This window comes from Idiotropiscis lumnitzeri, chromosome 17, assembly GCF_059441095.1.
Source record: "Idiotropiscis lumnitzeri isolate Australia: NSW breed Sydney's pygmy pipehorse chromosome 17, RoL_Ilum_1.0, whole genome shotgun sequence".
In the NCBI taxonomy this organism is placed as follows: Eukaryota; Metazoa; Chordata; class Actinopteri; order Syngnathiformes; family Syngnathidae; genus Idiotropiscis; species Idiotropiscis lumnitzeri.
Window position 1 is genome coordinate 13,125,992 of NC_142407.1, and position 15,619 is coordinate 13,141,610.

The window sequence follows — 15,619 nt, forward strand, 5'->3', positions numbered from 1 at the left end:
AAACCCTACTTATTTATTCACATTGAAAAATTGTATGCTTAGTAGTGTATTCAAATTAGTCACATTGCAGCAATAAAGATTTGCCCAATTTTCAAGAAAATTATGGTTCCATTTTCTAGCGCACTTCAGAGATATAGGGCATTGGGCCTAGCCGAGCCGACTTGGGGTGAAAAACTGGCAAGCTCACAGGACTTACAGAGACAGACAAACATTCATACTGTCACTAAATGGGAGGCAGCCAAGAGCGCCACTGCACCATCAGTGCATAGTCAACTGTACCTAAAAGTATGTTGTTATGCAAAAATAACATCTCAGTATTCTGTGCACGGTCCATCATAATCCATGGGTTACATGGCGATTGTGAGACTTTTTTGTCTGAAAATGAAGCCAATAACTTCAATTGATACATTTCATAGGAATTTAATACCGTGTTTTAATCAAGTAGTGCCACCCATAAAGAGACTACTTTAAGCAATGCGGCGTGGCTTCGGAGCTGTGTTATTCAGTTATAAAAACATGTAAAAACTACAGAAGTTCATTTGTCGCGTGAATGACGTAAACTTAGTGCGACTCTCCCTGCTTCCATCCGTGGCAACTGCCAAGCGAGCGGGGAATTTGAACTAAGGCGCTCTTGTTTGCGTCCCCCTCCTAGCAATTACGACACGACCCTGAGATTGATTAGTGGTAGGACCAACTTAGAATGATTTTCTTCAAATATTCGTTGAACTTTTGTTAATTGTTCAATTTTTAGAGTGACGTAATCAAAGAGCACCAGCGTTAAATTGTTAGCCACTTCGCTATCCGGGGCCATGTAACTTTGTTCGCAAATTTACCAAATGAATAAATAATAAAAAAGAATATTATTTTTATATTTTGTGGTTGTAATAAGATAAGTTATATAGTGGTTTGTCATAAAATTGTGCTCGCTTACGGCGGCACAGGAAGACAGCGGACAGTTAGCTCAAGTGAGCTAGTTTAAAAACTGCTGTATACAACTTGCTGGATTAGTTTTCCACGATGGATGATACCTCATCGACCTCGTCTGGTATTCCTCGTCCGTCTTTCCTACGGAGGACAATGGAGCAATTATCAACCAGGCAACAACTAAAATTAACTGTGGAAGAAGAGGAGGCGGCTAGTGTCGCAGTCATCGCCCTTCAGCGCTACCTGTGCGACCAAAATGAAGGACAGTCGAGTGACAGCTACAGCTACGACGTGATTGTCACCGACGGAGTGTGGCGAGCCAAATGCCTCCTTCACCCAAGTCTAAATAACTTGGTTCTCACCAACAGCCTGAGGACGGGCTCGGACATCATCATCACGCAGTGCTCGTTTGTTTACAACGAACGCAGACTGGGTCACGGCTATATCAGCATTGAGAAGTTAAGGTGTGACTCGGGTAAATCCGTCCTGCTGGCTCACATTCGGGATGTGAGCACGCTGCCCGTGCTGGTCAAAGGCGGTATGGAGAGGAGCACTTTGCTCCGCAGCGACGTGCCACTTCAGCTGAGCCGCAAACACTACTTGTCTCTGTGGAATAATGAGTATCCAGAAGGGGACGTGTGGACCTCGTCGTTTTCTTCGCGTGAGACAGTGCTGGACGGTGAGATGCTGCGTTCATTGTCATGCTGCTCTCACACCTGCCTGTAGGAGCGCATCCATCATTTTAGGAATAGGGGAGACACATCAGAATCAGAATGCCCTTTATTGTCTATTACACTAAGTGCGCAGAAAAGCTGATGTTTTTGATTAAAAAAGCATGTTACATGTTTAAAGGAATTCAATTGTTTTATATTGTCTTAATGTTCCCCGATGTCCTCCTGCCCAACAGTGAACATGATCTCTCTTATTGATAAGATGGAGTCAGCATTCAGACGCACATGCAAACCCGGTCCTCTCCTCGTGAAGATACTGCAGAAATCCAGATTGAGATATTATGGCAAGCTCGGATCCAAGATTGATTTCCCTTACCAGGTGAGTAGAACCTACTCAAGCAGTGGTTCACAAACTGGGGTCCCTAGACCACCAGGGGTCACTGAAATAATTTCTATGTCCTATCCTCTTTAAAAATCACTGTAAACCATCTGCTCTCTGTAAGCAGCAATGTTCTTAGTGGAAGCAGTCCACACCAAGTGGCAATAAAAGTTAAATATTGAATTGAATTCCCCTAAATTTAGTTAAATTCATTTATGTTGAACAGTTTATGACTATTTAGGTTGAAATGTTAAAATAATAATCCACATATTAGTATTGCTACTACCTGGAGGGGGCTCTGGATCCAAAATGTTTGAGAATATGTCACCTCTGCTGTAATCCCTTCCCCATTTGACCTTTCTTTATTTTTTTTCAGGCATATTTTGAAGTTGCCGACCAGAGTGGCATCATGTCACTTGTGCTTTGGAATGAGCTCTGTCCGCAGTTTTATAACTTGCTCAACGTTGGAACGGTGTTGTACATCCAAAATTATGCTCTGAAGCAGAGTTATTCAAATCGCTCCCGCCCACAAATGGACCATTATGGAATCAAGAATTTTACCTCAATTGGTATGTTTTCCATCACATTTAAACTCGTGAACAATTGATTGAGTGTCTGTGTGTGCGTGTGTGTGTGCGTAGAGTTTCATTTGTTGACCTTCAAGCACTGGTTCCCTACCAAGGGTGTACTGACATTAGAAAGATTTTGAAAAAATGTTTTTCCATCCATCACGATCATAGAAAAGTCATAGTGCAGCTGCTGGCATGTGTGATCTCATTTGTAACTTTTATGTCTCAGAAATTTGCCTGAACGCTCACAACCCATCTTCTATTATCACCGTGGTGCCACCGAAGAATGTTCAGCCTCAATGGTCATTGCCTGATGTGTCCTATCGCTTTGCCACCAGGTGATTTAAACTCAAATCATTCAGTTGTCTTTACTTTGCACTTGATTTTGTGGTGGTTGTGCTAATGCAAAAAAAAGGCTTTTCTTCACCCAACATTTGTGTTGTTAACCATGATTCATTTCCCATTTCCATTTTCCCAGATCAGACGTTGAAACGTTTGCCAACAATTCTGTTTGCGACGTCATCGGTTTGGTGACATTTGTTGGTCGTGTTGAACGAATAAAGAGTAAAGGCAACACAGGTGAGACTTGCCAAGCTGACAAAAAAAAAAAAACACTTGGTCACATGGACGAACGCTCACGCTGTGGACACGCCCAGATGAATCGCATGAATTCAATTCAACTTCACACATAAGGGATTCTCAATTTACAATGCGGTTCTGTTCTTATGGCGGTGGTGTAGCTCCAATTTATGCCCAATAACCTCATAACCTCCAAACCTTTGTATGTCAGGACCTTTGTAAACCAAAGATAGACTTGTTGTAGATTGACTTTTTTTTTTACTTTTATTGCAGGCCCTGAGAAGTACTGGTCGTTCCGCTGGGTGCATGCAATGGATGGTACATCGGAACATCCTTTTGTCTTGGAATTGTTTTCCTCCTCCCAGTCAGAAATCTTTGGCAGTATATCGCCAAGTAAGGCTCCTCCTATAAAACGTCTGCCGACTGTTAGAGCAAATCTCCATCTCTGTTTGTTAAACACATGTTCTTCTCTCTCTCTCTCTCTCTTTCTCTCTCTATCTCTCTCTCTCTCTCTCTCTCTAAGTGACTTACCTGGTGTGCACTCAGATGCGGGTGTGCCAAGTGGAAGGCTCCCTGCCTTACCTCACCAGTAGCTGCGAGACAGAGATGTTCATTACCGGTGAGAACTGCACACATCTTAAATGCAGGGAAGGATGAGTGATTCAGTGCAGTTTGAACTTTGCCCTAACAGGCTACCACAAGGGTCAACCATACAAGAATGACCGCACAGTGCAGAGCCTCATGCAGCGGAACAAGTCTCTCAAAGACAACCAGGTCCTCCAGAAGACGGCGTTTGGTGGCCATTATTGTTACCCTCATGCCCCGCGCACATTCACCCAGCCAGTGGCGGGGACCTCAGGTGAAGTTACTGGTGTCTTTATATCATTTATTTTGTTTCCAAATTCCAAAATATTTTATGAAAACAAATCAAATGAATGAAGGCACCATCAGGTGTGCTTGGGTGCTGTGATATATTGGAGGAATCCCTAAATAAAAATAGATTTAGATTAGAAATGAGAAATTTGCAAGTGGCATATCTTTATGCTTCTGTGTTTGGACCAGACAGAAAAAAACAGTACTTTGAAAATTAAGTCAAGCTACTAACAATAGAATTTTTTTTTAATTTATCAAACTTAACTATCTTCCGACATGATTCTTGGTGGTTGCCCGTCGTCACTTTTGTCTGATTAAATGTTCACGCGACAGGACAAGTTCCACTTGTCGCTGCTTCTGACTTGAAGAAGGAGTTGGAGTCCCTGCAGTACAGAGAACATAAAAAGCTTGCCATTCAAGGACAGATCATGGCTGTGAGATATGTGGAAAAGTCAAGTGCGACTGAGCCACAAGGCCTTGGGGCCAACGAGGTTTCACATGTTTCTTCAAATTGCCCTGCAGCAATGACATTTCAATTGATGAGAGAAATATTTCTCCTGCAGGTGCCAGGTGTGTCCTCGGGTGACCGAGCCGTGTCAGATGTGTGTGATGCAACTTTGTTACTCAATTCTGCATCTGCCTCATCAAAACAAACATTTGAGAAAAGGAAAAGGACGATAAAGACAAGGTGTGATATTTGCTCCCCTAATCGCAAAACACGCACCGGCAGCGCTCACAGAACGCCACAGGAAGCACGACACTTTCAGGCCTTCCTAATAATACAATCACTTGCGCTTTTCATTTTCTTGGCAGCCGTACTGCGGGCTCATTTAGAGCGCAAAAGAAAAAGTTATGTCTGTAAGAACATGTCACACAGAGAAAGCATTTTGTACGTGAGCATGAACCAAGCTTCCACTGTACACATTTAGTTTTAAATCAATAAGGCTCTTGCTGCTTACTCAATAAATTTACATATGCTAGAAAAAAACTTATAAATTAATTTGTAGTTGATTCAAAGTGAAACCCGTCTTCAGACTACAGAAACACTCAGGAAAATATTTTGCAGAGACTTAATTCTTACTTCACGTCATGTCATCGTCAGCACCGCTTATCCTGTACACGGTCGCGGGGGGGATTTATTAAAATCATTTCAATTGTGTCTTATGTATGCGGTTCGGCACTCCTGTAAATCGTGGTGTATTCGCCGCTGTATTCTAATTTCTTGAGAGAATTAAGTTGGGGATGTTCTTTGCTATGAAATATCATCCAAATTATTGAAAAAGAAAAACATATTCCACTATGTAGCAAATCATATTTTTTTTAATTGAACTACTGTATGAAATACATTTTCCACAATTTTATACTTTATTAAGGTGCACCTGTAAATGTGAACAATAGTGGTCAAAGTATTCAATTAATTAAGGTGGCATATTTTTTTTTTCTCCCAGAAATATAGACCAGAGTTCAGTGAGTAGCGTTCCGGCAAAACGGTAAGAATGATGTTGCTCATATCGTTGCTATCCACTTGAACCGCGCTCAGTTGAGACGTCTGTTTCTACAGAGGAGCCAGGAATACCGAAGTAGAACGAGGGATGCAGCAGCCGGAGGATGACAGCGACTCAGAGTCACAGGAACCGAGTCTGCAACCCCAAAATGAAGGTTGAATTGTAAACTGTGAACCTACTTTATCCTGATACACATTCTTTGATCTGCTTGAACATGAGCTTTTTCCCACCAGGCCACAATCGGCTATCCTGGGAGAGCACCAGTTGGTCAAGGCAGCAGCAAGAAGTGTCTCTGCATTTGCATCACGGCGCTCTTCATCAGGACAGCATTTCTCAAAGGTTCACTTTAGATGACAAGAACGCCCTCATACGCTGGAGCAACCTTCATCCCGTCCGTTGGACACCGGAGCAGTCAGCCGACGCACTCCCAACCGCCGTTTGCCCAGGATACTACCAGGTTACCATTCTTGGTAAGACTATTGAGTTTCAATTCTCAGATGTAGGATGCAATCCGATGTGCCGTCAATTATTCCTAAACACAACACCATTGAACATGCAGCCACTCACGATTATAATTCAATGCCTGCCTGAAACTAGGCAAGGCAGCACTGTGGCATAACGGTGAACTTTTCTCCTTGAATGTCAGGTCTGTGGTTAGAAAATGATTCAGATGGAAAACCTAGTGAAGTTTTCTGACGGCGGATTAAACAAACAGACCTTTAGTCAGGCATGGTTGAGTCATCAGGGAGTCACCACAAAATGACTATATCATGAACTTCATTTTTTTTTAACATGTACTTATTTTGAATTAATACATATGATTTACATTTATTTTTAAAAATATGTTTCGACAGGCATAAACAAGCAAATGGCTGTCGACGCAGCATTTTTACCGATCGTGCTTGCCGGCGACCATAGAGCCGTCGGTCTTCCTCTGGGTCGTCATGACAACACCATGCTGTCTTGTCTCTCTTCTGGTTTCATCTGCCCTCTGAGCAATGTCCCCTCGGGCCACAGTGGGGCGTCACACAACAGACCAGGTAAAATTCACCCTGCGCCGCCACTACCAAGTTATTTAGCATCGCGATGACACCTAATATTTGGTCACCCAGCGGAGATCATGGCGACCGCTGGCGAGCTGGAGGGCACACATTTGGTGTGTGTCCTGGACATTTGTCACCTTGGTGGAGAGGAGGTGGAGGTACTGATTAGCAAAGTGTACAAAGTGAGTGAAGTTTCGGTTGCGTAAGCGGGTTAAAACAAGGCGCTGTTCTACACACATCACATCTAAAGACACACATGAACAACTTTTTTTTTTAAGTTGCGATTGGTTACTTGTCAGCGGAAATTTATTTAAATATTGCCAGCAGCACTTTTGAATCGTCTAATAGATTTCCCTGCCTCTAAATCTTTGCTGTTGCTTTTTACTTTTAAACTGACATATTTCGTTAACGTCAAATTAAGCTTCAAAATAAACTCAACCCTGTCTCTCTCACAAACACACAACAGAATGCCAATCCTCAATGTGATTGTAACCTCAACCTGATAAGATAATTAAATAAATTCAAAGCATAATAGTGTTATAACGTCGCGGCTGGCAACTTTAGAGGTCAACAACATCCCATTTTGTTTTGCGTTCACAATCACAATGCATACTGTATGTTTGAAAATATTTATTTCACAATAACCAGGTTGATTTATAAATAATTCAATAGAACATATTTAATATCAAGATATTTTAGGCTGTAAACTTAATTTGTTATATTTTAAACAAAATTAACAATGTTTTTTTAAAGCTTATTTCAATAGAAAATACAGGAGGAGTAAAGTACATACAAGCAACTGTGCAACACCAACACAAGAAAGCCTCACCTCCACTAATAAGACACTTGATTATCTGTTACAAAATTACTTTAATTTTAAAATCATGTAACATACATATGTATTCTATTGGACATAGAAAATAAACTATCTCATCTACAATATATTCACTGTGTTTTCTGCACTGAAATGGCAGCAATGGCTGTGTGCAGGTTAGTGTTCCTCAGCTTCTGGCCTTCATTTTCTCTCGTACAAATGGAAAGTGTCACTTGAAAAATCATGTGAAAACCTTAAAAAAAAAAAAAAAAACATTGACACTTCATAGAAAAAGCCCATGAATCTGAAAGCGAAGGGATGGATTTTAAAACCGAAGTCATTTAGAGCCGAATATTCACACCATTTGAACATTTGCATCCAGATATCCGGTGGGGAAACGGGCATTTTCATCTCACAACGCCGATTCATACGAAGGTTTAGCTTCACTGCGTCGACTCTTACGTGAGTCAGTCACAAGTTAGATGTTATATTTAATATGAACGCAAGGCAAATATTTGGACTGAAAGGTCCACATGTTGCAGACCTCATCTGCTAAGTAGACACTCCAACTCCCCATCACCTGCTTCTCCATGATGGATGAGCAACAGCTTCTTAGCGAATGTCATGACGCCAAATGACAAACGTATCAGTTTATAACATGGCACTGCTTAGCTTCAAAACCAGAAAGTCATGGGTCAACCACGGGATGGCGAAAGCGCCACGAGCCATCAAAAACAAAAGGTTGCACCACATTCCCAAGTCTCCAAGCTGTAATCATTGTCAACTAAATAATTGAGTTCTCTCCCCGGAGGAATGTCAGGGTAACTAAAAAAATATAATTTACACAGTACCATTCGTGGCGTAATATACACATCTTTATACACTCGTAGCGAAACATTGTAAATATACAGCATAAATTAACATTCTCATAGGGACATTGCACATAGTCAAAGAGTAGCTACTGGGCCTGTTTTCTTCCTCTGTGGTGCTCAACCGCCGCAAACCAATACATGTACTCAAATGGAAACCATGACAATTTGAGGGAGAAGCTGACAGGCGGTTGAGCGTGCTGCAAAGAGGCTTCCTTCAACAAAAAGTGATTGAAAGACTTGTGAGTGATTAGAAAGAGCAGTTCCATTTTCAGGTCATTAGCAGCTGTTCATCTCTGCGGCATCTCTCTGATACGCTGCCTTTGTGCATGTAGGCTCACTCGTCTGTCTATATTTTATTTTGCCACCCGTGACTGACAAGTTACGCTTGCGTAATCTAATGAGATCCCATACAGGAGCTCGAGCAAAGAGCGTGCCTTTACAAAGTTAGTGACCAGTTAAGTGCCGCACAAACATACTGGTATCGCAACTATCGCCATTTACATTCACACCTCGCGATCATTTCAAGTTTCAATGAACTGTGTACTCATGAGTAATACAGCATGACTATCTTTGTAAAGGCACACTTTTGATATCCTAATTGATTGGAGTGAACAGTTCAATTTACCAACATACGTTTGTTTATTTGCGGTAATTCTTGAATATCAGAGCTTGGCTTCGTAGTAAAATCCATCAGTATGTCGCAGCGTATACTTCATAACCCAAATGTTTTTAGACAGCACATCGGTGAGTGGATTTTATTAATGACTTCCAATAAGGTGGGTGTAAGACTTTAAGACCAGTGGTGACCCATCATTTCCTACATGAACATTAACATGAATCATAATCTCAACATATAAAACTTCTTTCTTCAGTTGTTTTACAATAAATGTGTTTAGCAAATAAATTATTGAATAAAATAATGATATCATTCCTGCAAGTGCTTCAATTGATTGGTGGAGAGGGGGGGTGGGCAAGTTAAGGTTGAAAAAGGCATCCGATATACATATATCTATATATATTTAATCTCCAATACAAATGTATATTATTTTCAATCTACTGTGGGCAAAAAAATATAAATTACGATCATTGAAAATACACTTTGTATTCCAAATGGCCCTGAGCAGGATTTTTAAAGCCGTAGTCAGACACAACATTGGAACTGCACCATGGTACGAGTAGCATGGTTTCAAAGGCACAAGAGACAACCCACCCTCCTCCGTTTAATTGTTTACCAAGCGAGGTGTGTTGCTGCGGGGCTCACCAGAGGTGTCGTGCCAAGAAACGGCTGTTAAAGAAGCCCTTCTTCATTCAAACAAAATCTGGATGCGTGTTTGTAGGATTTCCACAAACATACCCTCGGGGTGTGACATCCAACTCATCTAAAAAGAAAATGAAAACAATGCTCGGGATTTCACTAGAGAGGAAATAATGTCTCTGTGAAGCCACTCGTTCGAGGGAACATTTAATATTAAATGTAGAGGCAAAAATAAATACTGTATCCTACTCTTGGGTGGGGCATGGTACCAAAAGTGCAAACAGACACTTGCGAAATTAAAGTGGCGTCCTCGTGACAGCGGAGATAAATTCACTTGTTTCAATGACAACTGAGCGTGTCGCAGGCTGGTGATGAAAGGCCCCGCCTCTCATCATCAACATTCCTCAGGTCCACTTCCCGTCGTCGTTTCACTCCGGCTCGTCCTCGCGGAGGCGAGCGGCTTCACATCAAATGTTCAGGCCGCTCGCATCAGTTTTCCTGCCTCGATGCAAATTTCCACTTCCCACGACGGCAACGGGCCGCTTAGCTCAGCACTCTCGCACGTTCCGCCGTGCTACCGCGTTAGCATATTCCGAAAGTCTGAAACATTAGCATTCTGGTTTTGGGAATGTTGGTATTGTCTTTGTTGTGGCTGTTGCTGTTGTGTTTGCGGCGCGGGCTGCTGCTGGATGTATCCCACAGTGCCTTGCTGTGGGATGTTGGCGGTGTGTAAGAATGCTGGAGTCGATCCACTGTGCACGAGTCCTTGAGTCATCTGCAAAACACAGAACACAAATTCACTTCGGTTAGCGAACATTTCATTAAAAAAAAAAATCATAAAATTGAATTCTTCATTTTGATTATATTCGAAATAGTAGATATTATATTCGAAAATGATATATATATTAATCATTTTCATGGAGGGAAAAAAAGGGAAATTTTTTGCACAAGAAACTTTTGACTGGTAGTGTTTGCTATTTCATACTTTTAACAACTGTATATATTTAGTTCATTCATACGAACAATTCATTATACTGCTCTCACAGCAGCCGCTTCTTTAGCTGCACAGTTTCATGCGCTCCATTTGAGAAGCAGTATAAAAAAAAATCTGCCTTTTGAATCATAATAATGCTCATTTTATATTGACACCATCAAAAATGTTTTAGCGGTTAGTAAAGGTCGAATAACTTACTCTTATATGTGCTTGTATATTATCATACTTCACGGTATGTATAAAAAAAAAAAAAAACACAACCGGCAGAATGAACATTACTAATAAATAAATCCAATGCAAACGTATCGACTTTTCTCATTTAATTGAAATGATTCAATTTAAACGACTTAAACGAAAATGCGGCTCTTCTGCTGACCAGCCTCCTGACATTGTTGCTATGGTAACACGAGAGCAGCTTTAAGCAAATGCAAAGCCACAATAAGATTAGGCGACACATCAATAACGGTGTTAAGATGGCTGAGAACGTCACACCTGAAAGAACTGCTGGGGCTGCTGCAGATGCAGGGAGTGCTGGGAGGCCTGTGGCTGAGCCTGATAGCTTTGCTGCGACTGGTGCGAGATGAAGCTGTTGTGTGGGATCATGATGGGCGACGTGAACACCTGAGAGGGCACAAGCACGGCGTTGCAGTTGACCTGTTGCATGGGGAACGAGGGCGCGATGATCTGCTGCTCTAGCGTGTATCTGGAGGGAGGGAACAGTCAACGGGTCAGACACAGGACGGCGGGGGGGCGAGGGAGGGGGGGGGGTGGTCCAAGTTGTGACTGGGAAAAATGCTCACATCGTTTGGGGGATGCCCATGTTGCACTGCTGGGAGGACTGCGTGGACCCACCGCTCGTTGGGACCAGTGTCTGCATTGGCTGGTTCAGGAGCATCCTGTGGGATGTCATCAGAGTTTAGATTCTCTTTGGGATTGATATGTTACAGCAAAACAATTTAGCGATGAAATCGTTTAGTTGCCCAACACAAATTGACATAGATACCATATTTTTTGGGGACTATAAATTCAATACAATACACCTTACTGTACTTGACTTCATTATTTATAGTTTGCGTTGATGTGACAGGTGTGCGTAATGACACTGAGACCTTTGACTACACCATTGAAGTAAGCTAAACGAGTCAAAAAAATTAAATACTTTAAACACTCTTTGAAATACTTTTGATACTTAACTCATTTACTCCCATTGACGGCTAAAGACGTCAAAGATCCAACTCATTTGATACAGCCCCGTCCTCGAGTATATCTCAATGCGACGATTGACTCTTACCGGAGTTGTCCGTCTTGGCTTAAGTCATTGTCCGTGTGTCTTTGGTTTGTGTCGTGTAGAGGCCTCGTGTTGGTCTGTGAGAACATCATGGGGTTGCTGTAGAAGGGCATGGTCAGACTCGTGTTGGTCTGCACGGGCAAACTCACTGACGGCACCTGGCCGCTCCGAGATATCCTCTGTGGGACCTTTAGAATATTGTCAGATTCATTGAAAAAAAATCAAATAAAATCAGCAGAAGCAACCGTGAAATATATTGAAAGAGAAATTGTAGCGCTTGTATGTTCGTCATTTTCTTGTTGGCCGTACCTGTGGCGAGGGAGAGGTGTTCTCTCTCAGAAGCGAGTGAGGGGACGAACTGTGGGCGCCGCAGGACGGCGGTTTCGGGTGGCCTGAGAGCTGCCTGATGACCCCCGATTGGCTTTGCGAGGCCGGCCTGCCTGGGCCTTGCTGCTGCAGCTGCTGCGGTTGCTGCGGCTGTTGTCCAATTTCGTTGTGTATCGGCTGTTGTAGCAACATCTACACATCGCATTTGAGAACATGTCAGTCTTCACTCATAGGAACATGTTTTCTTAACACGTGAGTCATAAAGGAAGTAAATGATTGTTACACAAATGTTGGCGTATGTGGGTCATTTGTTTTGCATGCCACCTCTTGGTGGGGCCATTTCCCCGGTTACTGTGGGAGGTTCGCCAGCAGAAGGCTTACTGCCGACGACGGTGACTAATTAAGCCAGATGACATGCGCACTCATCAGCCTCAGCATTTGGTGCACCTGCACAATGCTTTCTTTTGATTCTTTCATACTCAGCAGTGTTTATTAGTGTGTTTTTCTTTTTGTGTGTTTACATCATTTAAAGTCTTGCTATGAAGGAGAGCATTCAATCATAATGAGCATCATTAAAAATGAATCCTAGTCTAAAACTAAGAACAATTATCTTTTTAATGCAGACATTAGTCTCCAAGTGTACCTAATATAATGGCCAGTGAGGGGCTCATGATTTTAAGGGGAACATTTTTGGGCAATAAATTGGATGATTTAGGGTATGTGATACAATCTGCATGATATAGAAACACAAACATGGCTTTGTTGTGTCATAAACAGACATGCATCAGGTTTAAATGTTTTGATTAATTTACAACTTTCATCACGTTCTTTCTTTTAAATCACATAACGTGGAAAGAAAATATATATATATTACCATCCTACAAGAATGCCATGGCTGTCAAAATTAAAGTGATTCATTTAAAAAAAAAATTGAACTGAGTTAAATATTTAACAACAACCAAGTAACTAACTAAATATTTAACGCAGTTCGATTTACGTCAAAATTAATTTGCATACTTTGCAAATATTTGACCACATTAGCTGTCCATCTTTAGCACATCTTCTCAGAACAAAATACCATGCTTAAGTTACCACTGGGCCTTGCTAACCAACAATTTTGAGAAATATTTCCAAGAAAAATGCCATTATCTACGTTTAGATCGTATTCAAGAATCAAAGTAAGAATTAAATATACATCATAATTGGTGATTTTGCATTAATTATTCAAGTAAATGACTACTAAAAGCTTCACAAAAATATTAGTAGAAAAAATGTGATTAATCGCAATTAATCATGAACATTTTTTGTGATTCATTTTAAAATGTAATCACTTGACAGCACTAGTTTATACATGTCAATCTACTTCCACTATTTGGCTGTTCATTTCTACGGAACACTACTCAACTCGATACACGCTGAAGGCTGACGCGCTCTCGGGTGTCGAGCTTTAGTGTCCGGAGTTGGTTACCTGAAGATTAGCGAGGTGAAGCTTCTCCTTGATGTCATGCAGCTCCTGCTGCTGCGTCTTTATGTCGGCCTGCAGGATACGTGTCCTTTCCTCCAATTGCTCCTTCAGCTGGTTCATGACACCCAGCTGAGGCTGCTGCAGCTGTAACATGGACGACTGCTGCTGCGTTTGCTGTTGCTGCAAACATAACAGTTCACGTCGATTCCAGAAAGTGGTCAATGACGAATATTGTGCAGAAAAAAAACGAGTGAGTCAACTCTCATGCTTTGAGACAAACGGCTGAAAGTTTCAAAGCTGCAATTACAGCAGATGCTAATCTAAAAAATGTGCCAGCTGTCGTCTGACTTGTGCACTTAATCCTATAACCTGGAGGCAACGTACACAGTTGAGAGGAAGCGCTCTGAGCACTAGCGCTGCATACAAACAAAAGAGAGGAAGACAAATGACAGGAAGGGAAGTCTAAACACTAACCATCGCTGTGTTCTTGCTGCATGGAGGAGAAAGGGGGAGGCTCATTTGGGGCACCAGCTCAAAGGAATTTTGTCTTTGGATCGAATTCTACAAGGTGAAAAAGATACAAGTTTTAGGAATTCGACCATTCCAAATATTGTGTTGAATTTGTACAGTTGTTTCCCACTCCGCCATTATCTCCAAACACACACGCACACACACAGCCTATGTATAAACTCACCTTTGAACGCCCAACTTGTAGTCTGGCAGGCGTCCTCTCGGTCCCAATCGAAGTTGACTGCCACGACGGCGTGCAGGTCTCCGTGTACGAGTTTGCCGCTGCACAGAAGCAAAATGACACTTTTGTAAACAATTGGCACTGAGGAAACGTAGTCCTCCTCACAGATGCACTTGCTTGAAATGTTTTATTGATCATTGCAGTATTCCTGTATCATGATACAAAAATATTGTAATATAATTGATGTTGTGTAATTTTCTTCCAGTATATAACTTGCGAATAATGACAATTATGGTAAAATATTTTGAGCCACCCAAATGATGATTGCATAAGGCGTCATGGTGTTGATAGTGCAGTTTTGTTTTGTTTTTTGCAAAATATCATGATCTTGTATAACAAGTAATTAATAATTCTCAAATGTAATTTGTGGTGCATTTCATTCAACTGAAGGCTTCCTCCCATTTGTGAAGTCTCAACGTTTGTTCCCGTGATTGAGGGTCAATCCCATTTCCCAAGGTTCGCTTTTAAGTGTCAAGCCAGTGTAGAACAGTGCAGCTATTTTGTTTCGGTGATGCTTCTAAACGTTGCATTTTTAATTATGTGAAGCACCTTGTATATGAAACTGTCAGAGAAGAAACATAGAAATAAAGCTGCCTGGCCTTGCCTTAAACCTAAACGAGTTCTCACTATCGTGCTTCTCATTATCTCCTCTCAGTCTGCACCAAATGTATTACACATCGCACTTTAGCTGAGAAGAACAGGAATTGGGTTTCCTTCAGTTTTTTTTAAAAATTTTTTTAACAATACTGCTGAGTCACCAGGTCTTGGCTGACACCTCATTTTGCCTCGGATGCAAAACCCACAGACTGTGACGCAAGTTAGACACTTCTCAATGGAGCAACGCTAACTGGGTGGATTATTTACCGTTTGATTAACATAAATTGCTTTTTAGGAGTGCTACTGTGACTTGTTCACAAATGCGCAGAAGGAGGAATTGTTTAGTGTTTGTGCCCCTGGTGGGTGGAGAAGCAGCTGGAGTCTGAGCGAGTCGAGGCTAAAATAAACAAGGTTTGTTAACGTATGCGATAGAGACTATTTAATCGTAAAAACAGCATATGAGGAAGGAATTTTTCTAAAGGTGTAATTAACAGCAAGTTCCACGGAGGAAATGTTTTCTTCTTGCTGGGGGGGGGGGCGTACCAGTGTTGATATGAGTGACAAGCACCATATTTGGGTTTGGTTGATTGTAACATACGAGGCCACCTCCTGGTTCATGGAGGACGGGTTGTGATGGGTCGGCAAAATCTTGGATTCTGGAGCAGTTTTTAATGGCCGCCATATTCTGATTGTTCATCCATCCATTTTTTTTT

At 41.7% G+C, this 15,619-nt stretch overlaps 2 protein-coding genes across 4 annotated transcripts in view; one reads left to right on the forward strand and one right to left on the reverse strand.

The window, feature by feature from the left end:
* Positions 1-544: 544 nt before the first annotated feature.
* Positions 545-8,571, forward strand: LOC148320331 (RPA-related protein RADX-like). The gene is made up of 15 exons (XM_088279018.1): positions 545-1,603; positions 1,832-1,974; positions 2,351-2,543; positions 2,773-2,881; positions 3,022-3,122; positions 3,396-3,515; positions 3,646-3,741; positions 3,814-3,981; positions 4,329-4,486; positions 4,559-4,683; positions 5,444-5,485; positions 5,557-5,654; positions 5,734-5,970; positions 6,355-6,540; positions 6,613-8,571. Exons 1-15 carry the CDS (start codon positions 1,018-1,020, stop codon positions 6,747-6,749), a joined length of 2,499 nt encoding a protein of 832 aa, XP_088135144.1. The 5' UTR covers positions 545-1,017; the 3' UTR covers positions 6,750-8,571.
* Positions 8,572-8,581: 10 nt separating this feature from the next.
* The window catches only part of npas2 (neuronal PAS domain protein 2), a 31,038-nt gene continuing 24,000 nt past the window's right edge, over positions 8,582-15,619 (reverse strand). For 2 of the 3 annotated variants that reach the window (XM_088279016.1, XM_088279017.1), the window contains exons 15-22: positions 14,253-14,350; positions 14,033-14,119; positions 13,562-13,738; positions 12,076-12,285; positions 11,770-11,954; positions 11,279-11,374; positions 10,971-11,181; positions 8,582-10,259 (exon numbers count right to left, since the gene is read on the reverse strand). In XM_088279016.1, the coding sequence (XP_088135142.1) occupies positions 10,059-10,259; positions 10,971-11,181; positions 11,279-11,374; positions 11,770-11,954; positions 12,076-12,285; positions 13,562-13,738; positions 14,033-14,119; positions 14,253-14,350 (1,265 nt within the window). In that variant the 3' untranslated portion in view covers positions 8,582-10,058. The remainder of the gene's footprint in view (positions 10,260-10,970; positions 11,182-11,278; positions 11,375-11,769; positions 11,955-12,075; positions 12,286-13,561; positions 13,739-14,032; positions 14,120-14,252; positions 14,351-15,619) is intronic. The other variant, XR_015839562.1, reaches the window with a different exon arrangement.